The sequence below is a fragment of the Ranitomeya imitator genome, chromosome 5 (assembly GCF_032444005.1).
Source record: "Ranitomeya imitator isolate aRanImi1 chromosome 5, aRanImi1.pri, whole genome shotgun sequence".
NCBI lineage: Eukaryota > Metazoa > Chordata > Amphibia > Anura > Dendrobatidae > Ranitomeya > Ranitomeya imitator.
The window spans coordinates 332027532-332043070 of NC_091286.1; the positions used below are offsets into that span (position 1 = coordinate 332027532).

Here is a 15539-nt window from a genome sequence, read left to right on the forward strand (position 1 = left end):
TTGGACTATTCTGAAGTTACTTTCTATGAGCCCTGACCTAAATCCTATTGAGCATTTTTGGAAAGCACTGAAACATACCGTCTGGAAAAGGCAACCTTCAAACACAAGACAACTGGAGCAGTTTGCTCTTGAGGAGTGGGCCAAAATACCTTTCGATAGGTGCAGAAGTCTCATTGACAGTTACAGGAATCGTTTGATTGCAGTGATTGCCTCAAAAGGTTGTGCAGCAAAATATTAAGTTAAAGGTACCATCATTTCTGTCCAGGCCTATTTCATGAGTTTTATTTTTTTTTTAATTCTGTGGAAGCATGGTTGAAAAGCAGTGTCTGACTTTCATTTGTTCACTTTCATGGATTTTTTATTGTTATTCCTTTTGTCAGATTCAAGTTATTTCTGTGACCATTGTGGGTTTTTATGTCATTAAATGAGGGGTACCAACAATTTTGGCCACGTGTGTGCAGCGCCCCAAAGGGCTGTGGGGTACTCGGATCCGGGCCCTTCTGTTCTCAATGGGGATGACACGGTGGCTGACCTGGTCCGTGGCCCTAGGGCAACGTCCGCTGTTAATTGTGGGGAAAGGTCTTTAAAGGGATAATGTTCGTGACGCCACCCGTGGTATTCGGTCGGGGTGACTGACGCTGCTTAGGGATCCGCTGGGGTGATGTTATGGCAGCTAGATGGTATACCTTCCCACAGGTGAAGTATGTCCCCAGGGCTTCCCAGAGTGTAGATGGTGGATGATGTAAGGCGCAGTGAATAATGAGGACACAAGGTTGCAGTCTCTTTACCTTTACTGAAGGCTTCAGCATCCACAGTCCAGGGTAGGGACCACAGGGCAGGCAGAGTCCGGCCAGTCTGAAGGCAAATCCAGAGTCCCCTTATCCAGGTGGAATTCAATAGCCTTCCTCTAGCGCCTGGGCATTGTAGTACCTCCCTGCTGAGCAACTCGGTAAGGTCCTCACAACTATTGTAGATGTTAAGTCTCTTCTCTCTGTCCCCCTGATGGATAGGACAAACCCGTATGACTGGTGGCCTGAGGCTTTTTATAGGGACCCTAGAGACGCCCCGGCCCCCACAAGTTGCCACCCTGCCTCCTGGGTATATGGTCGGGCATCCGACGTGGAGTCAACTGTCCTGCCAGTCTCTGAAGTAACAGCATAGAGATCCTTACTACCTCGGTGTTCTGGCTACCGGTAGTGTGCTTCAGAAGGAGGCAGCCTGCTTCTAGCTGGTCTCCCTCTGATGTTCCTCTCCTTTTGCTATGACTTCGTTTCTCACTCACTGCAACACAATTCCTTTTGTGTCCTTTCTTATGATGCTGCCGCATGGGATGCAGGCGCAGCTCCGTGTACTTTCAGCTTCCACAGGCCACAGTCTGGAGCTGGCTGGAACCCACTCCAACCAGCCTCTGCAACAGTCAGTCGGGACTCACTGACTATCTCCTACTCCCTCCCGTCAGCTTCTGTCTGGGTGAAGCCCAGACAGCTTCTGTTTAACTTCCTAATCAACCCACCAGTTTTACCTAAGTGTGAAGAGTGCCCTAATAGATAGAAGCATGGCTCCCCCTGGCGGACTGGAGTGTGAAGTGTGTTTTGTGGTTGTGGTACCTGGACAGAAGATCTCCTTCATTGCCTTCAGACGTAACATCACTCCCCCCTGGTGGAAGAATAACATTACTGCAACGACCAGGACTCTGGGGCGCTGCATGTGCACATGAGCCGCTGCAGCTGGCACCAATATATCCATAATCAGTTGGGAAGCAACCTCTGTGTGTGTGATATCCAGTGCCGGTTCAGGAGCTGATCACAATTTGTGGCGGATGATATTGTCTAGCTCTAACTTTACATTGCTTTTTCCCCGGTTCAGACAGCCGGATTAAATCAGCCATCAAGTACAGGGAAAGATGTGGGTTCAGCTTGTGAGCCCGCATCAAAGGCAGGGATGCAGCCGATGATGTACATAACTGGAACACTTTTATATCAATTTCAGTATGGATTTATTAAAGGGATTTTCCCAGAATTGAAAGTTATTCCCTGATGGAGAAAGTCATGTACAGTGCTCGTTTATTTCCAGAAATCCCACAGACAATGAATGGTGCAGGGGTTGAAAGTGATGAGCATCTCCACTCTTTTCAAGATTTGGTTCTTGAGATCCAAAGCCCTGACCTCAGCTAGCAATCAGAAAGAGATTCCCCATCCAACGTCTGAATCGGGGAGTAACATAAATCTGTCAATAGGACAAACCCTCCTAAGCCGTCTATATTGACATGTAGGTCAGAGGAAGCTGAATAAAATGGTATCTTTATATCTGTGATCTGATGTCTTATTCCAAAGAAAGCCACATTCTTCTTATATGTAAATGAGCTGTTAAGAATGATACCTGCCTCCAGAGCATATGTTAAATGAAAGGCGGCGTTACCAATGTGATATGTATGATGACTTACAGTCTTCTCTCCTGATTTACTTGTACCTGGTAACTCTCCCTTTCATTTCAAATAAGCTCTGAAGGCAGATTATCAGGGCGTTCTGTGTCCAGCCCATAGATCTTAAAAACTCATTTACACATTAAGAAAAAATTGAATTTCTCTGTAATATGAAATTGGATTGCAGATGTCAAGGTTTCATTTTATTCAACTCTTTATGATCTGCATGCCCATATAGATAAAATAGGTGGGTTTACTAACGACAGATTCTTTTTAATATGTCACTCTAATTACTGCTCTCATCTACTTTAATTTTCTAGATATCCTTGAGCCCTCTAGTGGTAGGAGCTGCATACAACTACAGATTTTCAAAGTAATTCCCAACTGCAAAGAAAGCTACTGATATGCTGAAAACGATTGCTGCTGCTCATTAATATCTATCTTAACTTTAATATACAGGAATATTGTGCTCTCTTTTTGTGAAGGTATTATAAGGGTTTTAAGGTAATGTAACTTGTGACAGTGTATCCAAGGTTAAGTGCCGATGATTAGAGATGGGCGAACCCAAACTGTAAAAGTTTGTGGTCCTTAGCAAACACCTAATGTTCTGGCATAGACCCTGAACACGCATTTCTCCAGGAAGCCAGTGTTACTGTTCGGCTTTGTCACCCCAAACATCGGGTGTTTCTCACTGTGTCATCTGCATGACAGCGTGAGAAACACCTGTGGCTCTGATCAGCGGTAAGATTATTACTGCCAATCAGAGCTCCAGTAGCTGTGACAGGTGGTAAAAAGTTTACAGAGGCATCGGCTGATGAGAGAGTACCACTCCCATCAGCTTATGCCTGCTGCCAGTAATGACAGTGAGATCAGGTGCTGCTGACAAGAGTATTCATCAAATAAATAAATTAAAAAAAATGGCTTAAGTTCCCCTCTATTTTTGATAACCAGGATGGCAAAAGAGACAGCTGCGGGCTTCAAACCTCAGTTGTCAGCTTTATCATGGCTGGTTATCAAGAATAGAGAGGACACCACAACGTTTTTTTAAATTATTTAATTAAATAATTTAAAAAAAACGGCATGGGGTCCCCCCTATTTTTGAAAATCGGCCAAGCTAAAACAGACAAGATATTGGACACCCTCAACCTAAAAATAGCCACCCCAGAAAAGTTGCACCCATTAGATGCGCCAATTCCGATGCTTTGCCAGGCTCTTTCTCACTTGCCATGTAGCGGTGGCAAGTGGGGTAATATTTGAGGGGTTGATATCACCTTTGTATTGTCAGGTGACATCAAGGTGACATCGAGCCCACGGGTTGGTAAATAAACATGCATGCCATTTTACTTTTTTATTTACAAATAAAAAAAAAATTATACTCACCTTACCTTATGCCCATTCCATTGATGCCCTCATCCCCTGTAAAAAAAATAAATAAATAACAGCCATATCCCTCACTGTCTGACGTACTGTCCCATACCATAATCCATGTCTGCGATAAAAGGTTGTCAACCTGGATGGTGCCAAGATTCGACCTCCCAGGCTGAAAACCATGTGGAAGATGAGCTGCTGCTAGCTCAGCATCCGTGACAAGCGGTGATGTCATTGAGGATACATAGTCCACATAGTCTTTCATACAGTATAATATGCCCAACATAGTCTTCCATACAATATAATGGGCCCCACATAGTCCTCCATACAGAATAATGGGCCCCATAGTCCTCCATACAGAATAATGGCCATACATAGTCCTCCATAAAGAATAATGTGCCCCACATAGTCCTCCATACAGAATAATAGCCCTACATAGTCCTCCATATAGTATTATGTGCCCTGCATAGTCTTCCATATAGTATTGTGGACCCCACATAGTCCTCCATACAGAATAATAGGTCCCACATAGTACTCTATACAGTTTAATGGGCTCCAGATAGTCATCAAATTAGGTACATATGAAAATTCCACTACAAAGGAGCAAATTATTCCAGGAATGAATTGGGGCCATAGTCTGCTATGTTTCTATGCCCCATTTGAACAAAAGAACACTTTCAAAAAAAACAAACACAAATTAAGTTTGGGTCATTACAGCCAAAGGCAGAGTTGAGGTACCGTCCCAATACCATCTGGGTTCTGTTTTTAGTTGTATTCAGACAAAATCCCTGAAATGCAGTGTGAAGAGGGACTAATGTGCTTCTATTTACACAAATATAAGATGGAATAGGAAGGGGAATTTTTCTCCATTACCGAATAGAAAAAATCTTCGATTATATAAAAACCATGTCTATTGTGAAGCTTACTTTGTTAAAAAAGTCATTAAAAAGGCAGATACATATGAACCTTACGCGTTTTGGACTAGTACTATAAGGATTAGTGCTAGTCCGAAAAGTGTAAGGTTCATATGTATCTACTTTTTTAATGACTTTTTTTTTTAACAAAGTAAGCTTCACAATAGACAGGTTTTTATATATGGAAATCAAAGTTTTTTTCTATTCGGTGCTGAAGAAAGTTTCCCTTTCACATTCCGTCTTCTATTCATGCTACTCACCCAGGATTGCCGGCCTGGAGGATTCCGTGCACCGATCTCATGGACATCTTGGACATTATGACATTGCTGGCAGTGCAGCGGTAAGCTGTTTTTTTTATTTTTATATTGCTTCTATTTACAGCAGCAAATCAGCATCATGTATAGTCAGTGTGAGTGAGAACTTCTTGTCTCATCTGTGTTTAAAAAAAATATAAACCAAGTCTGGAATTTCCCAATAAGTATCTCCAATTTTGCCAGTCGGGAACTAATTATATTATGTCCTATGATGAGCCCTTATGCTTCAGCCTAGAAGTTTTGGCACTGAATATACAAGTCTGATTCCTTACAGCTTGCATTGCTTACTTTTTATGTTTTCTTAGCTTAATGTATTTCCTTCTCTGCTTCCAGGTTGAAAGGAGCTGGCACGCCTTATGATAAAGAATCACTGGCAATTATAAGACTGAATAATACCACAGTTTTATATTTAAAAGAAGTGACTAAATTCCTAGCCCTTGTGTGTTTTGTGAGAGAAGAGAGTTTTGAAAGAAAAGGTAAATGTTTTTCTGAACAAGACAAAATGTGTAATGCAACTTTAAAGAGATCTTGCCATGTTCCATAAATATATATTTATTTTATATACCTGGTGTAAATGGTGAATCTGGAGTGCTTTTTATATTTTCCTGTGCCTCTCTGTTACTGTCATATGCCCACCTCTTCCCTATGTATAAATCTAGCCTTTTTAGCAAGTGGACTTGGCTCTAAAAATTTCCTGAAGACCACACTCAGCTGGCTAACTAGACTAGATTTATATTCTGGGAAGAGATGTCACATCACAATGGAGAGACACAGGAAAAAAAAGAAAACACCAGATTCAGGAGAACAGCAGTTACATTAGGTAAAAGATACATACAGTGGCGCTCGAAAGTTTGTGAACTCTCAAAATTTTCGATATTTCTATATAAAGTTGACTTAGACTACATCATGTGATGCTGAGTCACTACTCACGGAAAAGCCATGAGACAGGGTAGTCAAGAGGTCCGAGGTCAGATACCACCAACAGGGCACGTAGTACTGAGAGGCAAGACAAAGGAGTGGTCAAGTAACGGTCCGGGGTCAAATGTCAGGAGGGTACATTAAGACAAAGGAGTAAGATAAATGGGTAGTTAGAGGCCCAGTCCGAGGTGGGGTACCTGAACTCAGAAAGGGTCAAGAGCAGAAGAAATAATCCACACAAATAGTCACAACAAATCCTAGGTCTGGAAACAAGATCAGAGAAACAGGCATAATGCTAAACAGAAAACACAAAACAAAGCTAAGCTACAACTGATACTGGACTGCTTACAGCTAGCCAGCTAAATAGCCAGCACATCACTAAGGGCGGGAGGCACCTGGGGAAACGGCCACAGCCTGGATGAGATTGAGCAGCAGGGCTGTCAATCAGAGAGCTGACAGCCCAGCACGCCCCAGCATCACATTGGATGACTGGACTATTGCTCACAATACTGACCCTCTAGCACACTCTCGCTCCCATAGGGCAGCTGCGCTGTCTGTTGTGAATTCTGTTATCGAACTCCCTCCTGTGGTCATGAATGGTACTTCGGCGAGTTCTGTTCATGGACTCCCTCTGGTGGCTGTGAGTGGAGCTGCTGCTTCTGAGGTTCCTTCCACAGGTGATGGAGTTTATTCTTTGGCTGGCTGCTCTTTTTAACTCCACTTAGATCGTTACTCCATGCCAGCTGTCAATGTTCTTGTTCTGGTTCAGTTCGCTCTTGGATCTTTCTGGTGACCTGTCTACTCCAGCAGAAGCTAAGTCCCTGCTAGTTAATTATTGTTCATTGTTTCCTTGTCCAGCTAGCTATCTTGATTTTGCCTTGCTAGCTGGAAGCTCTGGGATGCAGAGTGGCACCTCCGCACTGTGAGTCGGTGTGGAGGTCATTTTGCACACTCTGCGTGGTTTTTTTGTAGTTTTTTGTGCTGACCGCAAAGATACCTTTCCTATCCTCTGTCTGTTTAGTAAGTCTGGCCTCCATTTGCTGAAACCTGTTTCATCTCTGTTTGTGACTTTCATCTTAACTCACAGTCAGTATACAGTTAGGTCCATATATATTTGGACATAGACAACATTTTTCTAATTTTGGTTCTAGACATTACCACAATGAATTTTAAACAAAACAATTCAGATGCAGTTGAAGTTCAGACTTTCAGCTTTCACTTGAGGGTATCCACATTAAAATTGGATGAAGGGTTTAGGAGTTTCAACTCCTTAACATGTGCCACCCTGTTTTTAAAGGGACCAAAAGTAATTGGACAATTGACTCCAAGGCCATTTCAGTTTAACCATCAGGTCGTTCCGGGTGCTCCTAACCACCAGGTCCATAACAGTACAGCTGGCCCAAAGTATTAATGCATCTCAATAGAGGGATAAGAGAAGTTCTGAGACCATTTTTTTTTCTCTGCAGTGTGTTTTGTCTTTCTTTTCCCCTTAACCTCTGGGTGGTTCAGGACACAGGTGTAGATATGGACATTCAAGGTCTGTCCTCTTGTGTAGATCATCTCACTGCAAGGGTACAAAACATTCAAGATTTTGTGGTTCAGAATCCGATGTTAGAGCCTAGAATTCCAATTCCTGATTTGTTTTCTGGGGATAGATCTAAGTTCCTGAATTTCAAAAATAATTGTAAACTGTTTCTGGCTTTGAAACCCCGCTCCTCTAGTGACCCCGTTCAACAAGTAAAAATTATTATTTCTTTGTTGCGTGGTGACTGGGCATTTTCCCTTGCGCCAGGAGATCCTGCATTGCGTGATGTAGATGCGTTTTTTCTGGCGCTTGGATTGCTTTATGATGAACCAAATTCAGTGGATCAGGCAGAGAAAATCTTGCTGGCTTTGTGTCAGGGTCAGGATGAAGCGGAGGTGTATTGTCAGAAGTTTAGAAAGTGGTCTGTGCTTACTCAGTGGAATGAGTGTGCCCTGGCGGCAGTTTTCATAAAGGGTCTTTCTGAAGCCCTTAAGGATGTCATGGTGGGATTTCCCACGCCTGCTGGTCTGAATGAGTCTATGTCCTTGGCCATTCAGATCGATCGGCGCTTGCGTGAGCGCAAAGCTGTGCACCATTTGGCGGTATTCTCTGAGCATAGGCCTGAGCCTATGCAATGTGATAGGACTTTGACCAGAGCTGAACGGCAAGAACACAGACGTCGGAATGGGCTGTGTTTTTATTGTGGTGATTCCACTCATGCTATCTCCGATTGTCCTAAGCGCACTAAGCGGTTCGCAAGGTCTGCCACCATTGGTACGGTACAGTCTAAATTTCTTTTGTCCGTTACTCTGATTTGCTCTTTGTCGTCCTATTCTGTAATGGCATTTGTGGATTCAGGCGCTGCCCTGAATTTGATGGACTTGGAGTTTGCCAGGCACTGTGGTTTTTTCTTGGAGCCCTTGCAGTATCCTATTCCATTGAGAGGAATTGATGCTACACCTTTGGCCAAGAATAAGCCTCAGTACTGGACTCAATTGACCATGTGCATGGCTCCTGCACATCAGGAGGATATTCGCTTTTTGGTGTTACATAATCTGCATGATGTGGTCGTTTTGGGGTTGCCATGGCTACAGGTCCATAATCCAGTATTGGATTGGAAATCTATGTCTGTGTCCGGCTGGGGTTGTCGGGGGGTACATGGTGATGTTCCATTGCTGTCAATTTCACCTTCCACTCCTTCTGAAGTCCCTGAGTTTTTGTCAGATTACCGGGATGTATTTGATGAGCCCAAATCCAGTGCCCTACCTCCTCATAGGGATTGCGATTGTGCTATTAATTTGATTCCGGGTAGTAAGTTTCCTAAGGGCCGACTGTTTAATTTGTCTGTGCCAGAGCACGCCGCTATGCGGAGTTATATAAAGGAATCCTTGGAGAAAGGTCATATTCGCCCGTCGTCATCACCGTTGGGAGCAGGGTTCTTTTTTGTGGCCAAGAAGGATGGTTCTTTGAGACCTTGTATTGATTACCGCCTTCTTAATAAGATCACAGTCAAATTTCAGTACCCTTTGCTGCTGTTGTCTGATTTGTTTGCTCGGATTAAGGGGGCTAGTTGGTTCACCAAGATAGATCTTCGAGGGGCGTATAATCTTGTGCGAATTAAACAGGGCGATGAATGGAAAACAGCATTTAATACGCCCGAGGGCCATTTTGAGTACCTGGTTATGCCATTCGGGCTTTCTAATGCTCTATCTGTGTTTCAGTCCTTTATGCATGACATCTTCCGAAAGTACCTGGATAGATTCATGATTGTATATTTGGATGATATTTTGGTCTTTTCGGATGATTGGGAGTCTCATGTGAAGCAGGTCAGAATGGTGTTCCAGGTCCTTCGTGCGAATTCCTTGTTTGTGAAGGGGTCAAAATGTCTCTTTGGAGTTCAGAAGGTTTCATTTTTGGGTTTCATTTTTTCCCCTTCTACTATCGAGATGGACCCTGTTAAAGTTCAGGCCATTTATGATTGGACTCAGCCGACATCTGTGAAGAGCCTGCAGAAGTTCCTGGGCTTTGCTAATTTTTACCGTCGCTTCATCGCTAATTTTTTTAGTGTTGCTAAACCGTTGACTGATTTGACCAAGAAAGGTGCTGATGTGGTCAATTGGTCCTCTGCGGCTGTAGAGGCTTTTCAGGAGTTGAAGCGTCGTTTTTCTTCTGCCCCTGTGTTGTGCCAGCCAGATGTTTCACTCCCGTTTCAGGTCGAGGTTGATGCTTCTGAGATTGGTGCAGGGGCTGCTTTGTCGCAAAGAAGTTCTGATGGCTCGGTGATGAAACCATGTGCCTTCTTTTCTAGAAAATTCTCGCCTGCTGAGCGCAATTATGATGTTGGCAATCGAGAGTTGTTGGCCATGAAGTGGGCATTCGAGGAGTGGCGACATTGGCTTGAAGGAGCCAAGCATCGCGTGGTGGTCTTGACGGATCACAAGAATTTGACTTATCTCGAGTCTGCCAAACGGTTGAATCCTAGACAGGCTCGATGGTCGCTGTTTTTCTCCCATTTTGATTTTGTGGTTTCGTACCTTCCGGGCTCTAAGAATGTGAAGGCTGATGCCCTGTCAAGGAGTTTTGTGCCTGACTCTCCGGGTGTTCCTGAGCCGGCGGGTATTCTCAAAGAGGGGGTAATTTTGTCTGCCATCTCTCCTGATTTGCGGCGGGTGCTGCAGAAGTTTCAGGCTGATAGACCTGACCGTTGTCCAGCGGAGAAACTGTTTGTCCCTGATAGATGGACTAGTAGAGTTATCTCTGAGGTTCATTGTTCGGTGTTGGCGGGTCATCCTGGAATCTTTGGTACCAGAGATTTGGTGGCTAGATCCTTTTGGTGGCCTTCTTTGTCACGGGATGTGCGTTCTTTTGTGCAGTCCTGTGGGACTTGTCCTCGGGCTAAGCCCTGCTGTTCTCGTGCCAGTGGGTTGCTTTTGCCCTTGCCGGTCCCGAAGAGGCCCTGGACGCATATTTCCATGGATTTTATTTCAGATCTCCCTGTCTCTCAAAGGATGTTGGTCATTTGGGTGGTTTGTGATCGCTTCTCTAAGATGGTCCATTTGGTACCCTTGTCTAAATTGCCTTCCTCCTCTGATCTGGTGCCATTGTTTTTCCAGCATGTGGTTCGTTTGCATGGCATTCCGGAGAACATCGTTTCTGACAGAGGTTCCCAGTTTGTTTCGAGGTTTTGGCGGTCCTTTTGTGCTAAGATGGGCATTGATTTGTCTTTTTCTTTGGCTTTCCATCCTCAGACAAATGGCCAAACCGAACGAACTAATCAGACTTTGGAAACATATCTGAGATGCTTTGTTTCTGCTGATCAGGATGATTGGGTGTCCTTGCCTTTGGCTGAGTTCGCCCTTAATAATCGGGCCAGCTCGGCTACTTTGGTTTCGCCTTTTTTTCTGTAATTCTGGTTTCCATCCTAGTTTCTCTTCAGGGCAGGTTGAGCCTTCGGACTGTCCTGGTGTGGATACTGTGGTGGACAGGTTGCAGCAGATTTGGACTCATGTGGTGGACAATTTGACATTGTCCCAGGAGAAGGCTCAACGTTTCGCTAACCGCCGGCGCTGTGTTGGTCCCAGACTTCGTGTTGGGGATTTGGTTTGGTTGTTGTCTCGTTATGTTCCTATGAAGGTTTCCTCTCCTAAGTTTAAGCCTCGTTTCATTGGTCCGTATAAGATTTCTGAAGTTCTCAATCCTGTGTCATTTCTTTTGGCCCTTCCAGCTTCTTTTGCCATCCATAATGTGTTCCATAGGTCGTTATTGCGGAGATACGTGGTGCCTATGGTTCCCTCCGTTGATCCTCCTGCCCCGGTGTTGGTCGAGGGGGAGTTGGAGTATGTGGTGGAGAAGATTTTGGATTCTCGTATTTCGAGACGGAAACTCCAGTACCTGGTCAAGTGGAAGGGTTATGGTCAGGAAGATAATTCCTGGGTTTTTGTCTCTGATGTTCATGCTGCCGATCTGGTTCGTGCCTTTCATTTGGCTCGTCCTGATCGGCCTGGGGGCTCTGGTGAGGGTTCGGTGACCCCTCCTCAAGGGGGGGGGTACTGTTGTGAATTCTGTTATCGAACTCCCTCCTGTGGTCATGAATGGTACTTCGGCGAGTTCTGTCCATGGACTCCCTCTGGTGGCTGTGAGTGGAGCTGCTGCTTCTGAGGTTCCTTCCACAGGTGATGGAGTTTATTCTTTGGCTGGCTGCTCTTTTTAACTCCACTTAGATCGTTACTCCATGCCAGCTGTCAATGTTCTTGTACTGGTTCAGTTCGCTCTTGGATCTTTCTGGTGACCTGTCTACTCCAGCAGAAGCTAAGTTCCTGCTAGTTAATTATTGTTCATTGTTTCCTTGTCCAGCTAGCTATCTTGATTTTGCCTTGCTAGCTGGAAGCTCTGGGATGCAGAGTGGCACCTCCGCACAGTGAGTCGGTGCGGAGGTCTTTTTGCACACTCTGCGTGGTTTTTTTGTAGTTTTTTGTGCTGACCGCAAAGATACCTTTCCTATCCTCTGTCTGTTTAGTAAGTCTGGCCTCCCTTTGCTGAAACCTGTTTCATCTCTGTGTTTGTGACTTTCATCTTAACTCACAGTCAATATATGTGGGGGGCTGCCTTTTTCTTTGGGGAATTTCTCTGAGGCAAGGTAGGCTTTATTTTCTATCTCTAGGGCTAGTTAGCTCTTAGGCTGTGAAGAGGCGTCTAGGCAGAGTTAGGTACGCTCCACGGCTATTTCTAGTTGTGTGATAGGATTAGGGGTTGCGGTCAGCAGAGCTCCCACTTCCCAGAGCTTGTCCTGTGTGAGTTTAACCATCAGGTCGTTCCGGGTGCTCCTAACCACCAGGTCCATAACAGCTGTCCCTCACAGCGTCACTAAGCCATAGAGATGAAACCGTGACACATCAGACTTTTACACAACTCTTAAAAGTAGAGAGAACTAATCAAATTAAGCAAGAGTAAAAAATATTAGATTTTGTCATTTTTATAAATGAGGAAAATGATCCAATATCACATGTCTACGAGTAGCTAAAGTATTTGAGTCTTTATGATTATGAGACGATCTGAAGGTGAAATTAGGGATTTTCATTCAATAGGACGACAATTGGGTGTGAGTGGGTGATCGGTTTTAATTAAAGAATAGGGATTTATCAAAGTATGATCTTCATAACACATTTGTGGAAGTTTATAATGGCATGAACAATTGAAATTCCTGAGGACCTCAAAAGAAGAGTTGTTGAAGCTCTTTGGGCTAGATATAGTTACAAAACGATCTCTAAAGAGTTTGGACTTTTATCACAGTAAAGCCTCATTCACACATAAGTATTTGGTCAATCTTTTTCATCGGTGTTTGGATGCCAAAACCAAGACTGGAACATACAAAGAAAAATTATAATTGAAAGATTGACACCTGTTCTGTGTTTTGGAGAAACTCCTGGTTTTGGCAGATAAATACTGATGAAATGCTGATCAAAAATACTGATATGTGACTAAATCCCCTTGAACAGATTATGTACAAACATAGGAAATTCAAGGCCAATATTATCCTTCTTGGTCAACCTAGAGCAAGGTGTATAATAATCTGCAAGGTCGCTAAGGAACTGTTGGTGTTTTTGTTTGCTGTTACCTCATTGGCATAACAGAAAAAAAAAAGAGTTTTGGAGACTGAAAATAAAAATAAAACATAACTGGTCATAAATTCTTATAAAGAGAACACTTTCTAGAAAAACAGGAGCTTATATCTGTATATTTAAGTTATTTTCCATAGATAACTTATATAGATTGAGAATATGATTGTGTACTTGAGCCCCGAAATTTAAGAAAGGTGTAAGTGAATTGTATAAATGTAAAACATTTTTTTACTACCCCAATCCTAATTTAAAAAGAAAATGCTGTACGAACATGAGAAGCAGACCAGTCCATTTGAGAAAATCCATAATCTGCATTGCATGCCAGTACACTGTGATCTGATCCAGATCAAAGCATTATGTGAGCTGTTAGAGGCTCGGAGCTAAAACTCAAACTAAAGTGACGCTTTCCCTAATTCCTCAAATACATGAAGATGTTTTCCGTCTTCTAATGTGTCAGCACTCTCTTTAATACTCAAGTTCTGTGACATTATTCGTAAAATGATTGCAACACATTTTAGAAGCTTTTCATATTACATTACCCTGTGAAAATAAAAAGGAAAAAATATATAAGAAAGCTTGAATGAGCTTAAAGGGAATCTGTCACCATGTTTTTGCTACCCCATTTGAGACAACATAATGTAGGGGCTGGGGTCCTGATTTCAGAGATGTATCACTTACTGGGCTGCTTGTTGCAGTTTTTATAATATCACTGTTTTATCTGCTGCAGATCTAGCAGTTCTCTGAATGCCGAGCTCTTTGTAACTCTGCCCACATCACTGATTGGCAACTTTCTGTATATATTGTACATAGGCTGAAAACGGTCAATCAGTAATGGGGGCAGGGTTATACAGAACTTACCGTATAAATATGTAGGACTACATGGCAACCAGTTTACTTATCATGAAATTATAATCTCCTGCTGATAAAATAGTGATTTTATCAGAACTACAATGAGCAGCCCAGTAAGTGACACATTGATGGAATCAGGGTCTTTGTCTCTGCATTATGCTGCTTTCAGAATAGGTGACAAAAATCGGGTGGCAGATTCTCCTCGCCACGCTATAGTTGACTGACAGGTCACAGGTGTGCACATAGGGAGAGACCTGTCAGTCAAAGGTATCGGGGCGGGGAGAAAACAGCTGTGGACCAATCAGACTACTCAGCTGAGCCACATAGTTCCTAGACGGCTTTTCCAGCATCTTTTCTCTAAGCATTTCACAGTAAAACATACAGCTGTAACCGGGCTTGGATTCATTCTGTGGTTCAGGCAAAATGAATCTCATGAGAGCTTCCTTTTAATCATATAAGTTGACATAGCTTTAAAAAAATGTTTTTCCTTCATTTACAGGTTTGATAGATTACAATTTCCATTGCTTTCGTAAAGCAATTCAGGAAGTGTTTGAGGTAAGGGTAAAAGTGCTGAGATCTCGCAAACACCTGAGTCACATTCGAAAGAGCAGAAGAGCTGCCCCCAATGGTGCACCGAGAGCTCGGAAATAGAGATGAAGAGTTCGGGAAAGCCGCTCCATCTGCAGAGTTTCAGCTGTGCTCTTGTACAGACCTGGAGAATTCTAATCCTGAGGATTCTTCATAAGGGACTTTACCTTATAGACAACCAGATTCATTTATAGTATTACTAATATACCGCCTGATGGTCACAGCAGGGAGACTGCACTATGCGCTCATACAAAATAAGGGAAACATTGAACACCACATATTCCTGATGCACCCACTAATGTCTAGCATTGGTGTAACAGATCAATGTCATTTGTTTCTTTGATGTAGCATAGTGCTAAACATTTGCACACTGTACATGATGCGACTATAAAACACAATGGGGTAGTAGAATAAATATTTTTTTTAGGTTTTCAGATTTTTATAATAAAGACGTTAAAGGTATTTTTGCACTTTGGAAGCTATAATGCACTTTTATACAGCTAATTTAAATATTTGAATGTAAGCTACATATCGAAACATGCCTACATTAGGGGACAAGATTGCGATATTTTAGTCTGTCTGCTGTGCAGCATCAGGAAACAGAGGCTGTGGTGTTCAACGTCTAAAGCCTAGTAGTGACATTGGGAATTCCCTTTCACAGTATGTGCAATACACGTTACCAGGCTGAGTATATGTAGTGCCCACAATGCGGAGCGCTCTATGCTGTACTTTCATACTAGCAGTATGCCGAAATGAATAAACGTGCAGCCTGACTGTGATTCTATTTTAACATGTCAAAGGTAAATGGGTCACTGTTGTTTCTACAAATGTTGTACAAATAAGTAGTACAAACAAGAATAAGAAACTTAACTTCTTTCTCCACTTATGATCCACTTCTTTCCACAACTGTATCTTGAACTTATTGTTTACCCTAAAACACAGCTACAACCCACATTGGTTAAAACATTGACTTGGCAGCACACAAGTATCATATTCTAGCTGTTTATTAAAGTAAGAAGAGAT

The 15539-nt window shown here is 43.0% G+C and overlaps 1 protein-coding gene across 1 annotated transcript in view; it reads left to right on the forward strand.

The window, feature by feature from the left end:
- The window catches only part of RRAGD (Ras related GTP binding D), a 107142-nt gene extending 91848 nt beyond the window's left edge, over positions 1–15294 (forward strand). The window contains exons 6-7 of the mRNA XM_069726367.1: positions 5352–5494; positions 14428–15294. Coding sequence (XP_069582468.1) covers positions 5352–5494; positions 14428–14579 — 295 coding nt within the window. The 3' untranslated portion in view covers positions 14580–15294. The remainder of the gene's footprint in view (positions 1–5351; positions 5495–14427) is intronic.
- The last annotated feature ends 245 nt before the right edge of the window (positions 15295–15539 follow it).